At 44.9% G+C, this 24,013-nt stretch overlaps 1 protein-coding gene and 1 long non-coding RNA gene across 2 annotated transcripts in view; one reads left to right on the plus strand and one right to left on the minus strand.

Moving 5' to 3' along the window:
* The window catches only part of LOC100552886 (protein-glutamine gamma-glutamyltransferase 2), an 89,097-nt gene that overhangs the window by 25,157 nt on the left and 39,927 nt on the right, over positions 1–24,013 (plus strand). The window contains exons 3-4 of the mRNA XM_062979753.1: positions 16,697–16,939; positions 22,954–23,072. Of these exons, the coding sequence (XP_062835823.1) occupies positions 16,697–16,939; positions 22,954–23,072 (362 nt within the window). The remainder of the gene's footprint in view (positions 1–16,696; positions 16,940–22,953; positions 23,073–24,013) is intronic.
* On the minus strand, positions 15,992–19,527 carry LOC134298686 (uncharacterized). Its single transcript, XR_010005799.1, has 2 exons — positions 19,290–19,527; positions 15,992–17,110 (listed from the first exon to the last, which is right to left on the minus strand). It is a non-coding gene; the product is annotated as an uncharacterized LOC134298686 (long non-coding RNA).

The raw sequence follows: 24,013 nt of genomic DNA on the forward strand, positions 1-24,013 counted from the left end.
AAGTGTTATTTCCTGTTTCATTGTGTGGTCCTTACTTTGAAAGTAGTTGTTCTACTCCAGAAACTTCGTTTTTGTGGCTGCCACAAACTTAGTTGAATTGGTTGAGACTAATTGAAAAACCAGAGCAAAATGTGCTGCAGAATGATGTCCTCCAAGTCCCGCAAAAACAAAAGTTTTTGCAGTTTAATAAACTTTTCCCATGTTTTTCTGATAAGGAAATGAGATTTATAACCCAGGTTCAAAAATCATGTTACATAGTATTATCCTTGAAAAGATTATTATTTCTGAACACACACACACACAGAGAGTTATAAATATACAATTTTTACTATTATTTATTTTCCCATATAATTTTGATTGCAAAGATATGAGCAATGGGTAAGGAAGGATACAAGAGTGGATAAAACAGGCATTTTTAACATCTTATATTTCCATCTTCATCTGCTGTTATCTAATGCATAAAAGGTTGCTATGCGGTTAAAAAAGAGACAAGGAAAAACAAAGAGAAAATATTTTTCTAATCTAACACTATTGCAATTACTGTTATGATTATGTGATATATATATATATATATATATATATATATTAGGGCTATGACTTCCCAAAGGTCCTGGTAGCAAAAAAACAGCCTTGCCCAGTGAAAGCCTTCTCCACCCTCCTCCTCCTTTTCTCATTTTCAGCATAAATATTTCCTTCCTCCACAAATAGCTTTGTGTTTGTTTTTGCAACACCTCCGTGGCTGCCGGGCCCTAAATGTCTTTTCAAGGCCTGACTCTGAAATTCCACAAGGATGGCTCCCTCCCTTTCCTCTCTCTTTGAGTCCCGGCATCAAAGCAAAGAGCAAAGAGTTTGACCAAAAGTCACCAAAGTTCTCCTTTCCTCCTATTGTCTGGGGCAGAACAATGAAAAACCGAGAAAGAAACCTGTCACAAAGAACTGTCTTTAAAAGGGGGTTGTTTGGGTCGCAATGGAAGAATTCCTGGCAAATTTGGAGAAGGGTAGAAATCTGCTTGCGAATAAGAACTGATGGCAGAGAGATTGTGACCGGTTCCTTGGAATTAATTTCTGGTAGAGGTGTGCAAAGTGAAGCGGCTGAAATCCGATTGGTTATTCATTTCAGACATTCAGGTGGTGATATCGAGCTAGGATTTGGGGGGATCCTCTTCTTTAAGAGGGAACCCTAGCTCCTACCCCCCGGTCGTAGGTCCGAGAATCCTGGCAAGGGGGGAGTCGCTAAAAGTCAAGATTTCTCGCTACAAAGATCTCACCCTCAGACGTGAAGAAAGAAGACCGAGTTGTTTATTCAGTTCAGCTGAAATGGATGGCACCTGCGATCGTTCGTCAGGGAGCCATAACACACAATACAGAACAGTAACTTTTATAATACAGAAAATGGGAGGCGCGATTTGAAATTCGCGCCATTCATCTCCCCGCCCACCTGCGCGCTGATTGGTCCCTGAGGCAGCGGCGCGAACCCCCGTCCAATCAAGGAGTTCCTGCTGTCTCGGTTTTTCCACCAATCAGAGGCGAGGAGGCGGGCTGAACCGAGAACACAAAAATGCTGGACCATTCTAACAACTATCATGGCAGACTACACAGAGAAGCCATTGAAATCCACAAGCATGTGGACAACTTCAACAGAAAGGAAGAAGCCATGAAAATGAACAAAATCTGGCTACCAGTATTACAAAACTCCAAAATCAAAACAGTAGATGGGAACCAACACAATGAGGACTTGACTGAACAAAGGATGCCCCCAGGCAAGGGACAAAACATTTCCAGTGCCAATTAGGGTGATTAACTGAAACATTAATGCTGGCTCCCAGTGACAAAGAACTCTTGCCACACCTTGGACTCTACACAGATATATATTCTTTCCTTTCCTGACTTAGTTTATCCATACCTCACAACCTCTGAGGATGCCTGCCATAGATGTGGGCGAAACGTCAGGAGAGAATGCTTCTGGAACATGGCCACACAGCCCGAAAGACATACAACAACCCAACAATGGATTTGCTAGGGATTATGATAGAGTCATTGAGTCAATATGCAAGAAGGAAGTACCGAGAGCCTTTACAAGCCCTCAAGGTATTTTCCAGACTGCTTCTCGGGATGCAAATATACATATTTGTCTGGCAGGCTTGCCAGATTCCGGTGAGCCAAAGCTGATCAGATGGGCAGGATTTGTTATTGAATGAGTCCAGTTCATTTCAACAGCTGGGACAATAATAGGTTTTGATTGTCCCCATTGTAAGTAGTCCGAGAACCAGATAGTCATCTTTCCATTAAATGGGCAAGCTCTGACGTTTAATGGGAGAAGACCATATCCATTGTCCATGCAAGATGAGCGTCTGACATTCTCCTGGTGTGAGGATTAATCTCCTCCGGTCAATGTTGCAACTATCTGCTCATATTGATTCCTGGGACAGATCTCGGTCATTCTTTAATATAAAATATATTTCATGGTAATAAAGGGAAAAGGGAACATGCAGGGGACACAGGACACATGTGGGAATATAAAAGGGGGTTGTTTGGGTTGGAATGGAAGAATTCCTGGCAAATTTGGAGAAGGGTAGAAAGCTGCTTGCAAATAAGAGCCGATGGCAGAGAGATTGTGACCAGTTCCTTGGAATTCATTTCTGGTTGAGGTGTGCGAAGTGAAGCGGCTGAAATCCGATTAGTTATTCATTTCAGACATTCAGGTGGCTCCTGCTTCATTTTGTAAAGATTTGGAGGGGTCCCGTTTTGTTTCGTAAAGATTCGTAAGAGTCCCGTTTCATTTCATAATCTGAATCTCTGAAGTTTTGTAATTGTTTTGAGAAGATTTCTTCCATTAATGGCGTTGGGGAAAATTTCAAGGCTCGTTTCTCTGTCATTTTTATGGCTATCAGGATGAAACTTGACACACGTGTCGGCAATATTTATGACTTTCAGCCTGCCAAGTTTCAGGATGTTTCAATCATCCACTGATTTTTAGGAATTTTTTAAAGTTCTCTTCTTAAAAACCTCCTGAGAAGGAGACTCCATTGGACTCCCAAGCAGCCGCAGTCGATTCTACTCTCAAACAGCTTTTAGTGTCAGGAAGCAATTCATAATAATAAAGCAGAATATCTTTTCCTGCAATTTGAATATATTGCACCATTGAGTCCCAGCCTTTAAAGTAGCAGGGCAGTATGGCAGCTTTCAGAGAACATGGCTATCATGGTCTCTGTTTACCTTCTCTTCTTCAGGTTAAACATCTTAGCTCCCCAAACTGGTCTTTATGGAGATTCATGGTTTACACAGACTTTTTGCTTGGCTTCCACTGAATACCTTCCATCTTGCCTATATCCTCCTTGACTTGTTCTTCCCAGGACTGAACACAGGGTTATTCCAAGTGAGGTATCAGTAAAGCAGATTGGAGAGGACTATGAGTTTCCTAGACACTATGCTCCTATTGATGCCTAGAATCGCATTAGTCCTTTTAGCTACCGCACCACAGTGTTGGCTCATGTTCAGCTTATGGCCTACCAAGATTCCTAGATCCCTTTCGCACTGATTGTTTTCAAGCCAGGCATCACCCATCCTATACCTATGCATTTCATTTTTATTGCCTTAGTGTAATACTATACATTTCTCCCCGTTGAAATCCATTTTGTTAGTTTTTGCCAATCAGCTCTCTCATCTCCAAAGGTCCTTTTGTCCTCTGTGGTCTTAGCTCTCCTTCCTAATTTCCCAATTTGATCATCATCATCATCTTCACTACCATATATATCAGTGTTTCCCAACCTTTTTTTGACCAGGGACCACTTTCCAACATTAGTACCAAAAGGGTTACAAAATAGTTTTTGGTCAGCTTTAGATTTGATTTTGTTATTTGGGGTTGCTGATTCAGAAAACTGCATTGGATAGACCACATCAGCTCTAGTTTCTGATACAGAACATATGCCATCCAGTAGTTGTCATCTGGAGCCCCCGATGGCACAGGGGGTTAAACCATTGAGCTGCTGAACTTGCTGCACGAATGATCAGTAATTAGAATCTGGGTAGTTGGGTGAGCTCCTGCTGTTAGCACCAGCTTCTGCCAACCTAGAAGTTTGAAAACATGCAAATGTGAGTAGTTCAATAGGTACCACTTCAGGGGGAAAGTAACGGCACTCCATACAGTCATGCCGGCCACATGAGCTTGGAGGTGTCTCCAAGCTCTTTGGCTTAGAAGTGGAGATGAGCATCAACCCCCCAGAGTCAGACTCGACATTTATAATCCAGGAACAAAAACTGTGTAACATAGTGTTATTCACATATCTTTTAATGGGCTAGGAACAGAAGAAGTCCCAGTTCCAGTGGATTGCACCTCCCAGTATCCTCAGTGCTGCCTGTGGGATTTTAGTAGTTTTTCCAAAGTTTTTCCAAAGCTAGGAACTGTTTTTGGGATGGGAAGGCATCTCTTAGTCAGTCTATTTGGGGATGGAGAAACCGGAGGCGGAGGAGTTGTGTTCTCCTCTAGTTCCGGTCTCTTGCTTTATCTCTTGGCCTCAGGCTGTGGGTGGTGAATCAGGCAAAAATGTGAAAAGTGCCTGGAAAGAAACAAAGGGAGGAAGCTCTAGGGCTGGCCTTTCCCACAGCAAAGCAACACATGGCTTTTTGCAAGGAAAAGAGCCCTCCCCATTTGTGGTCTTGCAGAGGACACACAGATAGTAGGAGAGCTCAAAGTCTTGCTCCGCCGGTGATCTTTTCAGCACAGGAATGAGAATTGCACTCAACTACAGCTCCCATCATGGATGCTGTGAGTTGGAGTCCATCAGTATCTGGATGAAGATATCATTCCTTTCCCTGGTCAAGGGTTTAGTGAAGAGCTAGCCAAACAAGGGAAAGGAAGGAAGCAGGGGCCAATTTGAAACAACGTGTCCACATTGGAGCTGCCATCCTGTTCGTGACACAAGCAAGTGTAAACCTGGGTCAACACTATCGTATAATCCAGATTAGCAAAGGGTCCTTCCACACAGCCATATAACCAAGACTATCAAGGCAGAATAATCCACAGTATCTGCTTTGAACTTTGTTATCTGAGTCCACACTGCCATATAATCCAGTTCAAAGCAGACAATCTGGATTTTACATGGCAGTGTAGAAGAGGCCTATCTTGTGTTGAGGATGAAGGATGGTTTATTTGCTGTGAACATAGACAGAAAATCAAACACAGATCTTTTCTACACTGTCACATAATCCAGAATATCAAGGCAAATAATCCACATCATCTGCTTTGAACTGGGTTATATGAGTCTACACTGGACCTTCTACACAACTGTATAAAATCAGGATTATTTGATTTGAAGTGGGTTATATGGCAGTGTAGACTCAGATAATCCAGTTCAAAGCAGATAATGTCGATTATCTGCCTTGATATTCTGGATTATAAGGTAGTGTAGAAGGAGCCACTGCTATATAATCTAGTTCAAAGTAAATAATCTGGATTTTATATGGCAGTGTAGAGGGGTCTTGAAACTGTATTATATGGTCAGTGTAGTCTATAGACCAGGCATGGGCAAACTGTGGCCCTCCAGGTGTTTTTGACTTCAACTCCCATATATTCCTAACAGCCGGTGGGAGTTGAAGTCCAAAACATCTGAAGAGCCACAGTTTGCCCATGTCTGCAATAGACTCTGAACTCATATAATGCAGTTCAAGGCAGTTAAACTACTATATATGTGTCTACACTGAGTACAGATTGCAGTAGATGTGGCCAGAGTCTCCTTCTCTTAAGGATTTCAAGCAGAAGCTGGGCTTTGATTGTGTCATCCTGCCTGGCAGAAATGGGTTGGACTGGATGTATTGCTGAAGGTAGACTTCAGCAATACATGGAGCGAGAGCTGCCAGATGTCCAAGCTCGGTTTAGAAAAGGCAGAGGAACAAGAGACCAAATTGCCAATATGCAAATGCTGGATAATGGAGGAAGCCAGGGAGTTTCAAAAAAACATCTACTTCTGCTTTATTGACTATTCCAAAGCCTTCGACTGTGCGGATCATAATAAACTGTGGCATGTTCTTGGTGGTCTGGGGAGACCAAGTCCCCTTGTCTGTCTCCTGAGAAATCTGTATAAAGACCAAGTAGCCACAGTCAGAACAGATCACGGAACAGGAGACGGGTTCAAGATTGGGAAAGGAGTGCGGACATCAGGGCTGCATACTTTCACCCTCCCTATTCAACTTGTACGCAGAACACATCATGCGACATGCGGGGCTTGAGGAATCCAAGGCTGGAGTTAAAATTTCTGGAAGGAACATTAACAACCTTAGGTATGCAGATGATACCACTTTGATGGCTCAAAGTGAGGAAGAGTTGAGGATCCTTCTCACCAAGGGGAAAGGAAGAAGAAAGGGCAAAAGCTGGGTTGCAGTTAAACATCAAGAAAACCAAGATTATGGCAACTACACCTATTGATGACTGGCAAATAGAGGGAGAAAACATGGAGTGACAGACTTTATATTTCCAGGCGCGAAGGTCACTGCAGCCAGGAAATCAGAAGACGTTTCCTTCTTGGGAGGAGAGCCATGGCCAACCTCAACAAAATAGTGAAGAGCAGAGACATCACACGGGCCACGAAGGTCCGCATAGTCAAAGCAATGGTACTCCCCATAGTAACCTATGGATGTGAGAGCTGGACCATAAGGAAGACTGAAAGAAGGAAGATAAGATGCCTTTTAACTTTGATGCTGGAGGAGAATCCTGAGAGTGCCTTGGACCTTGGCAAGAAGATCCAATCAGTCCATCCTCCAGGAAATAATGCCCAATGGCTGCTCATTGGAGGTAAGGATATTGGAGGCAAAGATGAAGAACTTTGGCCACATCATGAGGAGACAGGAAAGCTTGGAAAAGATCACGATGCTGGGGAAAATGGAAGGAAAGAGGAAGAGAGGCCGACCAAGGGCGAGATGGATGGACGGTGTCATTGAAGGGACTGGCTTGACCTTGAAGGAACTGGGGGCGGCGACGGCTAACTGGGAGCTCTGGCCTGGACTGGTCCAGGATGTCACAAAGAGTCGAAAACGACTGAACGAGTGAGACAACGATGACGGATGACCTTTGGGAGCCTCTTCCAGCTCTAGGGTTCTATGATTCTAATTACTCGGGTAAACTTCCACAGCTCCTTGTTTAGAGTATAGCAAACTCAGCTGTGAGTGAGACAGAGCTTTCCTTTCACCCTTGGCCTTCCAGAAGCTCTTTTCATTGAAACCCACAAAGGTCTGGCTTCCTTCTTGTGGAAGAAAGGGCGATATAAAAGCAGGGAGGAGTGCAGTGTCACAGTGTCTTCCCTCCTGCCCATCCCTGTCCAGGGGGCCGGAGGGAAGAGTAGCCTCTTTCATGCCAAGGGCAAAACAACGTCTGGGCAAAACACATGCAAAGTTCATGCCAGGGTTTGGCTCCCCACCCGGCAGACTCGCACCAAAAATACGCATGAGCTCAGAAGGCAGAGGGAAGGTCTCGCTCCTTGTATTTCTCCTCTGACAACCCTGGGGACTCCTGGGGTTGTGTTTGTTCCTTCGAATCACATAATGGAAAGAGACGCCAAAGGCCATCCAGTCCAACCCCGTTCTGCCATGAGATATTCATTGAAAAACTACAGCAAAATGTGGGATGTCCCAGAAAGCAAAATTTAAGAAACTTTTTCCATGTGTTTAAAACCAATTAGGAAATGGCATTTATAACCCAGGAACAGAAATTGTGTTACACAGTAGAGTTGTGCATGGATCAGATTTCTTTCGTTACATCCGTTCTTTCATTACTTTCGTTACCTCTGGAAGCACATAACGGGAAGCCCCCTCCCAGTACGAAAATTGGCTCAACACAATATCCTGGCTCCTTGTCTGCTTTTTGTGAGCAACCTTGCCTTGGAAAGAGTGTGTGTGTGGTGTGCAGGTCTAGAAAGCATATGCGCCTGCCTGCAGCTGAGCACCTCCTCTAGAGTGAGAAACAGAACTTGCCTCTTGCCCTGGAAAGAGTGTGTGTGGCATGCACCGTGCAGACCAGAAACCACATGCCTGCCTGCAGCCAAACACCTCTCCTCTAGAGTAGAGAAACAGTTCAGAGAAGCCTTCTTAAAGCATGCTCCTGCCTGCAGCTGAGCACCTCTCCTCTAGAGTAGAGAAACAGTTAAGAGAAGCCTTCTTAAAGCACATGCCTGTCTGCAGCTGAGCACCTCTTCTCTAGAGAAACAGTTAAGAGAAGCCTTCTTAAAGCACATGCCTGCCTGCAGCTGAGCACCTCTCCTCTAGAGAAACAGTTAAGAGAAGCCTTCTTAAAGCACATGCCTGTCTGCAGCTGAGCACCTCTCCTCTAGAGAAACAGTTAAGAGAAGCCTTCTTAAAGCACATGCCTGTCTGCAGCTGAGCACCTCTCCTCTAGAGAAACAGTTAAGAGAAGCCTTCTTAAAGCACATGCCTGTCTGCAGCTGAGCACCTCTCCTCTAGAGAAACAGTTAAGAGAAGCCTTCTTAAAGCACATGCCTGCCTGCAGCTGAGCACATCTCCTCTAGAGTAGAGTAACAGTTAAGAAAAGCCTCCTTAAAGCACGTGCCTGCCTGCAGCTGAGCACCTCTCCTCTAGAGTAGAGAAACAGTTAAGAGAAGCCTTCTTAAAGCACATGCCTGTCTGTAGCTGAGCACCTCTCCTCTAGAGAAACAGTTAAGAGAAGCCTTCTTAAAGCACATGCCTGCCTTCAGCTGAGCACCTCTCCTCTAGAGAAACAGTTAAGAGAAGCCTTCTTAAAGCACATGCCTGTCTGCAGCTGAGCACCTCTTCTCTAGAGAAACAGTTAAGAGAAGCCTTCTTAAAGCACATGCCTGCCTGCAGCTGAGCACCTCTCCTCTAGAGAAACAGTTAAGAGAAGCCTTCTTAAAGCACATGCCTGTCTGCAGCTGAGCACCTCTCCTCTAGAGAAACAGTTAAGAGAAGCCTTCTTAAAGCACATGCCTGTCTGCAGCTGAGCACCTCTCCTCTAGAGAAACAGTTAAGAGAAGCCTTCTTAAAGCACATGCCTGTCTGCAGCTGAGCACATCTCCTCTAGAGTAGAGTAACAGTTAAGAAAAGCCTCCTTAAAGCACGTGCCTGCCTGCAGCTGAGCACCTCTCCTCTAGAGTAGAGAAACAGTTAAGAGAAGCCTTCTTAAAGCACATGCCTGTCTGTAGCTGAGCACCTCTCCTCTAGAGAAACAGTTAAGAGAAGCCTTCTTAAAGCACATGCCTGCCTGCAGCTGAGCACCTCTCCTCTAGAGAAACAGTTAAGAGAAGCCTTCTTAAAGCACATGCCTGTCTGCAGCTGAGCACCTCTCCTCTAGAGAAACAGTTAAGAGAAGCCTTCTTAAAGCACATGCCTGTCTGCAGCTGAGCACCTCTCCTCTAGAGAAACAGTTAAGAGAAGCCTTCTTAAAGCACATGCCTGTCTGCAGCTGAGCACCTCTCCTCTAGAGAAACAGTTCAGAGAAGCCTTCTTAAAGCATGCTCCTGCCTGCAGCTGAGCACCTCTCCTCTAGAGTAGAGAAACAGTTAAGAGAAGCCTTCTTAAAGCACATGCCTGTCTGCAGCTGAGCACCTCTTCTCTAGAGAAACAGTTAAGAGAAGCCTTCTTAAAGCACATGCCTGCCTGCAGCTGAGCACCTCTCCTCTAGAGAAACAGTTAAGAGAAGCCTTCTTAAAGCACATGCCTGTCTGCAGCTGAGCACCTCTCCTCTAGAGAAACAGTTAAGAGAAGCCTTCTTAAAGCACATGCCTGTCTGCAGCTGAGCACCTCTCCTCTAGAGAAACAGTTAAGAGAAGCCTTCTTAAAGCACATGCCTGCCTGCAGCTGAGCACATCTCCTCTAGAGAAACAGTTAAGAGAAGCCTTCTTAAAGCACATGCCTGTCTGCAGCTGAGCACCTCTCCTCTAGAGAAACAGTTAAGAGAAGCCTTCTTAAAGCACATGCCTGTCTGCAGCTGAGCACCTCTCCTCTAGAGAAACAGTTAAGAGAAGCCTTCTTAAAGCACATGCCTGCCTGCAGCTGAGCACATCTCCTCTAGAGAAACAGTTAAGAGAAGCCTTCTTAAAGCACATGCCTGTCTGCAGCTGAGCACCTCTCCTCTAGAGAAACAGTTAAGAGAAGCCTTCTTAAAGCACATGCCTGCCTGCAGCTGAGCACATCTCCTCTAGAGTAGAGTAACAGTTAAGAAAAGCCTCCTTAAAGCACGTGCCTGCCTGCAGCTGAGCACCTCTCCTCTAGAGTAGAGAAACAGTTAAGAGAAGCCTTCTTAAAGCATGTGCCTGCCTGCAGCTGAGCACCTCTCCTCTAGAGTAGAGAAACAGTTAAGAGAAGCCTTCTTAAAGCACATGCCTGCCTGCAGCTGAGCAACTCTCATCTAGAGTAGAGAAACAGTTAAGAGAAGCCTTCTTAAAGCATGCTCATGCCTGCAGCTGAGCACCTCTCCTCTAGAGTAGAAACAGCTTAAATGCCTATGATGGGAAGGGGAGCCTGGGGAGCCCCCTGCCTCATAATGGGCCAATAGAAAATTGATCTTTCAGTTCTCCAGAGTGAAAACAGATATCTGTCCTCTTGATTTCAGGAGGCTCCCAAAAAGCGGATCAAGGCTGCCACCAAAAGCGGGGACACGAAATGGGTCAAGGTTTACGCAGATTGCACAAGCATATTATATAGTGTAATTTTCCAATATATGACTTGTATTATAGTATAATATCTCCTAACTTCCACACCTTTCCCTCTATAAACAAAGCAAGAGGACCATACTTACTTGGGCGACCCCTCATTGTCACAGTATGATGGCCTTCCAAGTGAAGTGTCTTGGCGGTGGGTATGTAGGTGACTGTGGAGCCCTATTCTTGACCTGCATGTTCTTCCACAGTGAGAGCATCAGATTCCACATGAAAAATGGTCCCACCGAAAGCCAAGACATGAAACGGATTAAGGTTTACCCTGAATGCACAAGACTAATGTTTACATATTTCAAAGGTACCCAACCACTGAGTAAGAAACTCTCCTTACTCAGTGGTCAGGAAAGCATCAGCATTGCCTCAGAAAAATCCTGAAAATCTCTTGGGAAGACAGGCGGACAAATGTCAGCGTGCTTGAGGAAGCAAAGACCACCAGCATTGAAGCGATGCTCCTATGCCATCAACTCCGCTGGACTGGCCACGTTGTCCGAATGCCCAAAGATCACCATCTCCCAAAGCAGTTGCTCTACTCCAAACTCAAGAACGGGAAACGTAATGTTGGTGGACAGAAAAAGAGATGTAAAGATGGGCTCAAAGCCAACCTTAAAAACTTAAAAACACTGAGAACTGGGAAGCCCTGGCCCTTGAGCGCTCTAACTGGAGGTCAGCTGTGACCAGCAGTGCTGCGGAGTTCGAAGAGGCACAAATGGAGGGCTTAAGGGAGAACCGTGCCAAGAGGAAGGCCCGTCAAGCCAACCGTAACCAAGACCACCTTCCACCTGGAAACCGATGTCCTCACTGCGGGAGAACATGCAGATCAAGAATAGGTCTCTTCAGCCATCTACGGACACACCCCCAAGATAGCGAAGACAGAGGACCATCATCCTTGAACTACGAGGGATCGCCTAAGAAGACTAAGAAAGTAAAGCTCCTTACTCGGGCGCTCAGCTGCATGCCCTGGCAGGCCCAGGCCTGTAGGTCCAAGGAGCGCAGCTTACTCGGTGGTTGGGTGCAGGGTCTTGCAGGGCTTGGCACTTTTGGCCTATGCGCGTGGCAGTCGATCCGAAAAGCAGGCTTGGAGCTGGTACCCGCTCCCACCTGCCTTTTGGATCGAGTTTATTTTAGTTCTGGGATCCTTCCCATTCTGTGCCATCCGAATGATAGTACGAAACAGAAACATGAATCAGACGGGTGATACAAATACCGGGCCCATGTCTAGTAAACATGACTCATGTGCCCTGTGAGCCTTGTTTTGCCCAAGCTAAGCATACTTTTTGTTGGAACACATTGCGGAGGCATAAGGAACACAAACACACACACATAGATAGCCCTTTGGTCAATGCCAGAAGTCATCTCCTGGGGACGGAATCATGGCTCTTCCCACTTGGGCCCCAAATTAGACTGCGGAGGCCTTTGCCTCCTTCGGACAAACGGCTGCTTGCAAACATATTCCAGGGCGGAGGGACAGAAGGGAGCTTTGCTTTTCTTCGGGTGGGTGTTTGTCCCCAACCCATCCCCTCCCCGCCCCGGCTGCTTCTTGACAAGCCTCCTCTTTGTGTGGCCAGGTTTGGGGAGGGTCCGCATCCAAGCCCAGGCCTACCCCAGACTTCCTGGCACCGGAGGCTTGGCCGGCTTCGAGACACAGGAGGCTGTTCATTTGGAGAGCTAAATGGAGCATCCGCCTCCTCATCCAGGTGGGGCGTAAATAAAGGCTCAGGTTGCCAAACAGTGCCTGCTGAAACCATGAAGCATTAATGCATCTCATTGCATGCCCTTCCAACACACAAACACAGGGTTTATATTCGTGTTTGGGAATTAAGACAGAAATATTTGCTAAAGAGGCTGTTACTAGATCCAGGTAAATGTCCTTTTGTTTAGGGAGGTGGGATGAAGGGAGATTTAAAGAAGAGCATTCACTTCTAGCCAGAACATGAATGCAGGATATGGTGCAGGGTGAGTTCTGGCACCACAATAATGAGCCCCGGTGGCGAAGTGCGTTAAAGCACTGAGCTGGAGACTGAAAGGTCCCAGGTTCAAATCCCGGGAGCGGAATGAGTGCCCGCTGTTAGCCCCAGCTCCTGCCAACCTAGCAGTTCGAAAACATGCCAATGTGAGTAGATCAATAGGTACCACTCCGGCAGGAAGGTAACTGCGCTCCATGCCGTCATGCCAGTGGCCACATGACCTTGGAGGTGTCTACGGACAACGCCGGCTCTTCGGCTTAGAAATGGAGATGAGCACCAACCCCCAGAGTCAGACATGACTGGACTTAACGTCAGGGGAAACCTTTGCCTTTAACATGAGTACATCTACAATGTAGAATTAGTGCTGTTTGATATCACTTTAACTGGCATGGCTCACTGCTGTTAAAGCCTGCGAATTGTTTGGTGAGGTATCAGCCCTCTTTGGCAGAGAAGAAGGCTGAAGGCCATGTCAAACTACAACTCCCATGACTCCCTAACATAAAGATATAGTATTTGAAGTGGTATCATGCAGCACTAATTCTATGGTGTAGATGCACCCAAAGTCAACAGAGATTCTGGGCAGACACTGCATGGCCATCTATCAGGAATGCTTGGATGGTGTCATCCTGTCTAGCAGAAGAGGGTAGGACTGGATGGCCCTAGGTCAGTGGTTCTCAGCCTTCCTAATCACACAACCCCTTAATCCAGTTCCTCATGTTGTGATGATTCCCAACCATACAATTATTTTTGTTGCGGCTTCAGAACTGTCATTTTGCTACTGTTATGAATCATAATGTAAATATCTGATGTACAGAATGTATTTGCATTCACTGGCACAAATTTGGCACAAATACCCGATATGCTCAAATTTGAATACTGGTGGGGTTGGGGGGATGTTTTTGTCATTTGGGAGTTTTAGGATTTATAGTTCACCTACAATCAAAGAGCATTCTGAACTCCACTAACGATGGAACTGAACCAAACTTGGCACACAGACCTCCCATGACCCAGAGAAAATACTGGAAGGGTTTGGTGAGCATTGGCCTTGGGTTTGGGAGTTGTAGTTCACCTACATCCAGAGAGCCCTGTGGATTCAAACAATGATGGATCTGGACCAAACTTGGCATGGAGACTCAATATGCCCAAATGTGAACACTGGTGAAGTTTGGGGAAAATAGACCTTGACATTTGGGAGTTGTAGTTGCTGGGATTTACAATCAAAGAGCCCTTTGAACCGCACTGACGATAGAATTGGACCAAACTTCCCACACAGAATACCCAAGACCAACACAAAAAAAACCTGAAGGGATTTGGGTTCCTAAGACCATCAGAAATATATGTTTTTGATGGTCTTTGGCGACTCCTCTGAAACCCCCCTCAGGGATCCTGACTTCCAGATTGAAAAACACTGTCCTAGGGTTCCCTTCCAAGTCTACAATTCTATGATTCTCAGGAAGACGCACCAACAAATTAATTGAAACTAAACAATGATTGCAAGCAGTTCTTCTTCAAGCAAAGAGGTGGCTTTTCTTCTTGTCTTTGGCCACTGAATTTCTGCCTCTTGTCTAGAGATGAAACACAATAAAATGGGAAGTCTTAGAGATCTAGTATCCAGACTAAACTCCAAATAAATGGTGCAAATTTCTATATTGTTCTTTGATGCTGTTGCAAAGGATCAGGTGATTATTATTATTGTTTTGCTTTTGAGGACAAACTTTTGGTGTTCCTCCAAGGCAGCTTCAGAACTTGGAGACCTTCTGGGATGTTGTCATGCAGCTGCTGGACGGGAGTGGAGTCCAACACAGCCCTGGACATCGTGTTATTTCTCTCCTTTCGTCAAATATGCCGCCTTGTTTCCTATATAGCAAACTGGGCAGGCTGACTGGGGAAGAACTCAGCTGAGAATTGACCAATTGCTGGGAAAGGAATGATTAGGGGTGGAATTTAATTCAGTTGCATTAAGAACGAGCCGGGGAAATGTTAGGTTTAACTTCCAAGGATGCATAAGGAATTCCTTCTTCTCACTTCGCCTCTGATCAGAATCTTTTAAGTCATGGTGTTTAAAGTGGTATCAAACTGCACCAGATTCAACAGTGTAGGTTAACACTATATTGCTGTCTAGTTTTTCTATCCAATGTACTTACAAGGAAGAAAAGCTAAAAGCAAACTGCCTTAGAAGGCAATGTGTATACAATTCTTATTTCTTAGAAAAGGGGTAAATCAGCAGAACATGCCGAAATGCTTGCCAGCGCTCTCCCATGTTTGAACGGTGGTCCCTTGAGATGAGCCCACGGCACATTTTATTTATTGACGTGGCGAAGTTTGCTTTTCCTTTTGGCGCTTTAGCCTTGCTACGAGGGACAAAGCAACGCTTTGACAAACCTCCCTGTCTGGCTCTGCTTCAGGCAATTTACCTACATTTATTGAAAGTATTTCTTGATCACCTTTCAGTCCACAAGGCAATGAATAAAGAAAGGAAAAAAAAGAAAAAACGCTGTGAAAACAAAATTCCTCCTTTTCCTTTGCCTCCACCTTCCTCTTTTTCACCTCTTTTTCTGCCTCTTTTCTCTTCCTCCTGACAAGTGGGCTCTGTTCTGTTCAATATCTTTATTAATGACTTAGATGAAGGTTAGGAGGCATCTTCATCCAGTTGGCAGATGGGACCAAATTGGGAGAGCCAATGCTCCAGAAGACAGGAGCAGAATCCAAAACGATCTTAACAGATTAGAGGGATGATTGGCTAAAACTCACACAATGAAGTTCAACAGGGACACATATAAGATACTCCACTTAGGCAGAAAAAATGAAATGCAAAGAGACAGAATGGGGAATGATGCCTGGCTTGACAGTGTGAAAAGGATCTTGGGGTTATCATGCAGAAGAAGGGGAACATGAGGCAAGAATGTCACGCAGTGGCTAAAAAAAACCAATGGGATTTTGGCCTGCATCAAGAGGAGCCTAGTGTCTAGATCCAGGAAAGTCAAGCTCCTCCTCTATTCTGCCTTGGTCAGACCACTTTACCTGGATTCACACTGTATTCAATTCTGGGCACTGCAATTGAAGGGAGATGTTGACTCTAAGCTAGAAGGTGTCCAGAGGAGGGTGACTCAAAGGATCAAGGGTCTGGAGAACAAGCCCTATGAGGAGTGGCTTAAAGAGCTGGGCATGTTTAACTTGCAGAAGAGAAAGCTGAGAGGAGATATGATGTGACGGCGTGGGGAGGTTAGGGTGCGTGCTGGGTGGGTTTCTTCAAACTCTATCAATCATCTGCTTCAGCACCCTGATGAATTGGTTGCAATCGTCTGCCACACCAATTCCTCTGTTCAATGTCAGACTCAAACACATCTGTAGTCTGAAGTCCAAACATTTATTTTAATATCTACAAACATATTTACAAAGCATAGGAAAAGCCATCGCTCTGAGCTGGCATTCTTCTATTTACAGCCTCTTGCCTCGGCAAGCACCAGCTCAACTCACTCAGAGATAAGAAAAAAACACATTGCTCAGTCCGAAGGAAGTTCCGACCTCCAAAGGCGGAAATCATGCCTGACAGGTCATAGCAGGCTGTCAGTCAAAACTAGCCTGCTGTTAACTGTTAACAGCCCGAAAGACATACAACAACCCTGCTGTTAACTGTTTCATTACTGAAACACACACTCTTGCCTAACAACAGAAAACACTTGATTTACATTTCATACACATATAACCATAATCCAACATGATGTGTGGGGAGGGGAAGTCATAGGGAGGAAGGAGTAAGCTTGCTTTCTGCTGCCCTGGAAACTAGGACGCGGAACAACGGCTTCAAACTACAGGAAAGTAGATTCCAAGAACTTCCTGACTGTGAGATAGAGCTGTGGAATTCTCTGCCCTGGAGTGTGGTGGAGACTCCTTCTTTGGAGGCTTTTAAACAAAGGATGGATGGTCATCTGTAGGGGGTGCTTTGAATGTGATTGTCCTGCTTCTTGGCAGAAAGGGGTTGGACTAGATGGTCCATGAGGTCTCGTCCAACTCTATGATTCTATGATTCTATGCTTCTCCTTTGTCCTGCAGGTCCTTGCCCCATTGAGACATCTGGGACCAAGTCCTCCTTCCCCCTCTCTTGCTCCCTGGAAGAGACCGTCTGGAGCTCTGCTGTGGAAGGCCAGGATGGGTCCTCCCTGACCCTCTTCGTCTTCCCTCCTCCGGATGCCCGCATCGGCCGCTACCGCCTGACCGTAGACGTCTCCACAGAAGGCCAAGGATCCAGCTTCGACCTGGGAGAGTTCGTCCTGCTCTTCAATCCCTGGTCCCCAGGTAAGTCTCCTTCAGAGGGGTCAGCTGCCCAATGGGATGTGTCAATCACATCCTTCTTTGCATCTGGTGCCAGTTCTAAATTTCTGGGACGGTCATTCAGTCTCTTCTGGGTTTAAAACAAGCATGGGCAAACTTGGGCCCTCCCTCTAGGCCATGACAGAAACTGAAAATCTAAAAAACAGAACCAAGTATATAGGGGTTAGATATCATGTAGTAAAGCAAATGATTGATGACAATATGGTGAAGTTACAATATTGTCCTACCGAGTCCAATGTGGCAGATATTCTGACAAAGCCTTTGCCAATCCCCAAACATGTAGAATTAAGAAAACAATTGAATGTACAATAAGTTGATTCATATGTGTTTAGGCGATGTATATATTTAAGAAGACAAAATTACATTTAAAGAGGGGGAATTGTTAATGTGGGATTTGTGTATTGATAGTGTTTAAATGCAATTTGTGTCTTGCCTGTATTGCATACTGATTGTATCATCCAGAGTAGTCTGTAAAGAGTTAATTACTGAGAAGCTGTGATGACCTTGATGTGTGGCTGGAGCTAGGGAGTATCCAGACACAAGTGTGTATGCATTGCTGATTGCATCAGTTCAGTTCAGTTCTGAGTTGAGTTCTGTTTGCCTAGAGTGAGAGTCCTGTGTTTGTCTGCAAGTCTGTTTGTCTTGATTACTGCTTTCAGTAAAACTTGTATATAGTTTTACCATCGTCTCTGATGTCTCTTCATGCTGCGTTCCTCTGACTCCATCCAACTGCTGCTGCGCTGCGTACATTACTCTGACAGTTTTGTACTTCAACTCCCACAATTCCTAACAGCTGATAGGTGTGAGAGAATTGGTCATCTACAGAGATGTTTCCCAGGGGACACCTGGATGTGTTAGCTGGGAGACTTCCCTCATGTCCCCACAAGCTAGAGCTGACAGATGGAAGCTCACCCCATCTCGCAGATTCAAACCAGCAACCTTCAGGTCAGCAACCCAACCTTTAGGTCGGTAGTTCAGCCAGCATAAGGGTTTAACCTATTGCACCATCGCGGCTCCATAACATAGAAGATAACATGGGTAAGACCCAATAAGGAAAATAAAGGGAATTGAATGCATTCGTCAGCTAAAATATGAACCATCTCATTCTCAAAGACTTTGCGTCTGTTATAGCAAAACAAGAATGAGGTCTATGGGACCTTTAAGGCCAGTAGATTTCTTTTAGCAGGTGCTTAGTGGTTTGCAACCCACCTCTTTGGATGCAAACACAAAGAAAGAAGAAGAGAAATGAAATGGGTTGCAACCCACTTTATAGAATCTTAGAATCCTAGAGTTGGATGAGACTCCAAGGGTACCACGGGTTAAACCGCTGAGCTGTTGAACTTGTCACCAAAAGGTTGGTGGTTCGAATCAGGGGAGCGGGATGAGCTCCCATTGTTAGCCTCAGCTTCTGCCAACCTAGCAGTTTGAAAACATCCAAAATGTGAGTAGATTGATAGGCCGACCACATGACTTTGGAGGTGTCTATGGACAACGCCGGTTCTTCAGCTTAAAAATGGAGATGAGCACCGAGCCCTAGAGTTGCACATTACTAGACTTAATGTCAAGGGGAAAACATTTACCTTTAGTTTATTCTTACATTGCAGAATTGAGAACAGGAGGGAGGTAGGAAATGAAGCTTTAGCTCTCTTATATGGCTCTCTTTGCTAGCTTTTTGATAGGCAAAACAAAAGCCTGACAGCACAGCAGGAGCTTCTGAGAAGCAATTGAAAATGTTGAAAGAGGGAGCTTGCTAAGGTTACAAAGACACTAGCAGAAGCACAGGATTCGTATACTTGCGATTATGAATATCTTTGCATGTTTGCTATACCTCCTCAATCCCAAAAAGGTAATGGTGGAAAAAGGAATCAATGCTGCCCATCTCAGCTCCTCCCTATATAGTGACATCATCATTATATTTACAAACAGGCTACGGAGAATTCTTATCACATGTCAAATTAGGCATTTTACACATCTCTACAAAGGGAATAGAGGAATAAGTCGCTTGCCAACCACCTTAGGAAAAACTACACTTTAAAAATAGTGAGATACGTCTACCCCACATTTGAAGCTTATATTGCGTGAAGGGCACTCTTACTTGCAGTTTCTTAAGTGTGTAGAAACGCTGGTTTTATTGCATGTGATGAAGTCACATGCAATGAAATGAACTGTTTTCAAGACAAATCTCACCCAGCCTATAACTCTGCATTTCATTTTTACTGCCGCAGTGTAATATTTTACATGTCTCACTGTTGAAATACATTGAACTTCTTTGGTTGCAAGAAGGGGAAGGACTATGAAATGGTCTGCAACTCACTTCTTTGGATGCAAAGGGGAGAAGAGATATGAAATCTGTCCCACTCCATCCTCTCCTTGTCGAAAAGGCATCACATTCTTGCAAGAGTCGTTCACAAGGTCCATCGAGACACAGAGCGTAACCCGTCTGGATGCCTGTCTTCACAATTTTATCAGGACATGACTCATTTTTTGCCATGGGAAATTCGGACAAACGTTTGCACTGCAGTTTGTCGGGAGGAAGTTGCATTCCTTCTCAGCAAACTGGCTTGCAAAAATGGTCCATTTTTCCTCCTGTCATCCTTTAGGAAGAATGCAATGTACCTCGGGGGATTTGTATCCTAAAATAAAACAGAACCAAGGGATGCAAGAATGAAAGTGTGGGTAGATGGGGAATGGAGAGAGATGGGGGCGAAAGATGTTTCTGGTTTCAGCTGATGAGGAAAAAAATGTTCATGACAGCCGTATATTTGTGGTTTTGCTGAACTTGTGGCTCTCTGACCCTTTGACGATCCTTGAATATTGCAAAAGATACCCACAGAAGCCCAAATGTCAAAAGAAAAAACACTGAGAATGGAGATGGGAAGGAAGGGTTAGGTGAATGTGCTCTGGGTTTTGGTCCAAAAGGTTGTTGTATGTCTTCCGGGCTATCTGGCCATGTTCCAGAAGTATTCTCTCCTGACGTTTCACCCACATCTGTGGCAGGCATCCTCAGAAGTTGTGAGGCATGGATAAACTAGGCAAGGAAGGTAAATATATATCTGTGTAGAGTCCAGGGTGTGACAAGAGTCCTTTGTCAGTTGGAAGCCAACATTAATGTTGCAATTAATCACCCTAATTAGCATTGGAAAGGTTTGTCTCTTGCCTGGGGGGGCATCCTTTGTTCAGAGTCATTAGCCATCCTTGGGGCTCCTCTGCCCTCAGAATGTTGCTTCTTATTTACTGTTCTGATTTTTGAGGGTTTTTTTAAATACTGGTAGCCAGATTTTGTTCATTTTCATGGTTTCCTCCTTTCTGTTGAAGTTGTCCACATGTTTGTGGATTTCAATGGCTTCTCTGTGCAGTCTGACATGATAACTGACATAGTGGTCCAGCGTTTCTGTGTTCTCAAATAATATACTGTGTCCAGGCTGGTTCATCAAGTGCTCTGCTATGGCTGATTTCGACAACACATTTTTGGTCCAAAGTTTGATGGAGTTATTTAAGGGCCAGGAGAAAAATTTTGAAATGACATATCAAAAGTCACACAGCACTTGGAAGCAAAGTTCCCTTGCTGGAAATATGAGCAGTTTCCAGTGAGTTGTCGAAGGCTTTCATGGCCGGGATCACAGGGTTGTTGTATGTTTTCTGGGCTGTATGGCCATGTTCTAGAAGTATTCTCTCCTGACGTTTCGTCCACATCTATGGCAGGCATCCGCAGAGGTTGTGAGGTATGGAGAAACTAAGCAAGGAAGGTTTATATATATCTGTGGAAAGTCCAGGGTGAGAGAAGAACTCTTTGTCAGTTGGAGGCCAGTGTGAATGTTGTAGTTAATCACCTTAATTAGCATTGAATAGCTTTATCTACTAGCTTCTTCCTGCCTGGGGGCATCCTTTGTTAGCTGCCCCTGGTTCCCATGTCTGGAAACTCCTCTGTTTTCAGAGTGTTGCTTCTTACTGTTCTGATTTTTGAGTTTTTTAATACTTTTTTAATTCCAGTGACTTTTTCTTCTTCCTCCTCCTCCTCCTCCTACCTTCTTCCTCCTTTTTTCTTAATTTTCATCCTCCTCGTTTTTCAATCCTTCCCAAAATTCAAAACGAGAGATGATTGGCCAAAACTAACAAAATGAAGCTCAACAGGGACAAATGCAAGACCCTCCACTTAGGCAGAAAAAGGGAAATGCAAAGAGACAGAATGGAGGACGATGTCTGGCTCCACAGCAGGACGTGTGAAAAAAGATCTTGGAGTTCTCGTGGGGAGGAAGAGGAACATGAGCCAGGAATGGGATGCAGGAGCGAAAAAAGCCAATGTGATTTTGGCCTGCATCAATAGGAGCTTAGTGCTTAGATCCAGGGAAGTCCTGCTCCCCCTTATTCTATTCTGCCTTGGTCAGACCACTTTACCTGGAATCACACTGTGTCCAATTCTGGACTCCTCAGTTGAAGGGAGATGTTGACAAGCTGGAAAGCGTCCAGAGGAGGGCGACTAAAATGATCAAAGGTCTGGAGAACAAGCCCTATGAGGAGCGGCTTAAGGAGCTGGGCATGTTTAGCCTGCAGAAGAGAAGGCTGAGAGGAGACATGATAGCCATGTACAAATATGTGAGGGGAAGTCCTAGGGAGGAGGGAGCAAGCTTCCTTTCTGCTGCCCTGGACGCAATGGAAGAATGGCTTCAAACTCCAGGAAAGGAGATTCCACCTGGAATGAGGTGGAGGCTCCTTCTTTAGAGGCTTTTCAACAGAGGCTGGATGGCCATCTGTCGGAGGTGCTTTGAATGTGATTTTCCCATTTCTTGGCAGAAAGTGTAAAAGACTAGCCTGGAGGGAAAGTAAAGGAGAGAATTCCAGGAGAGCAACAAAACAAGCCTTTTATTGTTATCACAGCTGATGATAAGGCAAAACAGCCATAGGCACCCACTTTAGTGGGTCCGTACCATGCAAATGGCTGTCACAACATGTGCATAGCAAACAAAGATTATATACCTCTGGCTTATCTAAAATTTGGCCAATGCCTGAGGGTCTTCCTCACCTTCCATACCCACTTGGCACAAATGATACCAATGAACTAACTTGTTTAATCTGATCTTTTTTCTCCCTTTGGAACTTCCTGGAGAAAGGCACCAGCTCACAGGAAGCGAGGGGCATATGCACAGGCAAAGCTACATAGGCAATAGTTTACTCCTTTCTGGCTTATGGTCCCTTCAAAAGGGGTTGGACTGGATGGCCCACGAGGTCTCTTCCAACTCTAAGAGTCTATGATTCTATTCTTCTTCTTCCTTTCCTCTTATTTATTTATTTATTTACAATATTTATATTCCGCCCTTCTCACCCCGAAGGGGACTCAGGGCGGATTACAATGAACACATAGATGGCAAACATTCTATGCTAACAGACAAACAACATATATAGACAGACACAGAGGCATTTAACATTTTTCCCCCCAGCTTCACGATTCCGGCCACAGGGGGAGCTGTTGCTTCACTGTCCACTAGTGGCTGTACTTCCTCATTCCTTTCCTCGTGTTTTGCTGGCAGTTTTATGATGTTGTAAATTAGTTAAATTAGCCTCCCGCATAAAGCGTACCTAAATTTCCCTAATTGACAGATGCAACTGTCTTTCGGGGCTGCATAGGTCAACAGTAAGCCGGGCTATTTAATGGTTGGGGGCTTAACCTGACCCGGACTTTGAACTCATGACCTCTCGGTCAGTAGTGATTTATTGCAGCTGGTTACTAGCCTGCTGCGCCACAGCCCGGCCCTTCCTTTTTATTTTTATTTTTTCCTCTTTCTTCTTGTGTTTTTCCCTCAACTTCTTCTTCCATGCCCACAATAGGGTTGAGTGCCACAATGAATGTTGGGTTCCACATGCAAAACTATAAAATGCTTCAGCCCTGATCCCTATCTATGACCCCCTTCCTGCACATGGTGAGACTCTCTGTCCATTTTCCCTCATGCTCTTCCCTCCGTGTCTTTTTCCTCTTTGCCCAGATGACACTGTCTACATGGAGAGCGAAGAGGCCTGCGTCGAGTATGTCCTGACCCAACATGGACACATCTACCAAGGATCCAAGGACTTCATCTATTCCATCCCTTGGAACTTCGGGCAGGTGAGTTTTACTCACCCGTAACAGTTAAACCAGGAGCAAACTGCTACGGATGTATAAATACATTCCTGAGCTGCGGTAGGGAAATGTAAACCTTACCCCAAAACTACAAATCCCATTATTTTGTAGGACAGTGCCATGGCAGGGAAAGCAAAATGAGTGTGCTTGTAACCGAGCTGCATAGACTCTGTAGAAATAGTGTAATTCTAACACTACTTTTTCTCTGGGGCCCAAACTGGGGAGTGTGGCTCAATGGGGCTCCCAGGCTTTCCTGCTGAGTGTTTCTAATCTCTGCGGCACAAACAGGGATGGACCCACTTCTGGGCTCTCAGATAAGAGAACCGCCTCGTAGGTTTCTGCTGTAGAGGCAAAACAGCAGGAACACCAGAAAGGGGTTTGGAAACTGTGGCAAGCAAGTGTGATAACATCTTGGCACCAAGTCTGTTGGCTTGTCTCCTTTGTAGGGAGGAATCTTGGGATGACAACATCACCTTGAAAATAGCCATCTATCCATCATCTACTCTCTTCCCCATCTTCTTTGTCTCTGTCTATCCCTCTATCTAATCTATCTATCTATCTATCTATCTATCTATCTATCTATCTATCTATCTAGTATCTACCTATCATCTATCATCTATTTCCCCTCTCACTGTCATTTACTCTCTCTCTCATTTTCTTTGTCTCTTATTTATCTGTCGCTCTGTCTATCTATCTATCTATCTATCTATCTATTTATCTATCTATCCATCCATCCATCATCTACTGTCTCTCTCATCTTCTTTGTCTCTTATCTATCTATCTATCCCTCTATTTATCCATCCATCCATCCATCCATCCATCATTTCCCCCCCCCTCTCTCTCTCTCTCTCTCTCTCTCTCTCTCTCATCTTTGTCTCTTATCTATCTATCCCTCTATCTATCCATCCATCCATCCAACCATCTAT

Source organism: Anolis carolinensis, chromosome 4 (assembly GCF_035594765.1).
Source record: "Anolis carolinensis isolate JA03-04 chromosome 4, rAnoCar3.1.pri, whole genome shotgun sequence".
NCBI classification, from domain to species: Eukaryota; Metazoa; Chordata; class Lepidosauria; order Squamata; family Dactyloidae; genus Anolis; species Anolis carolinensis.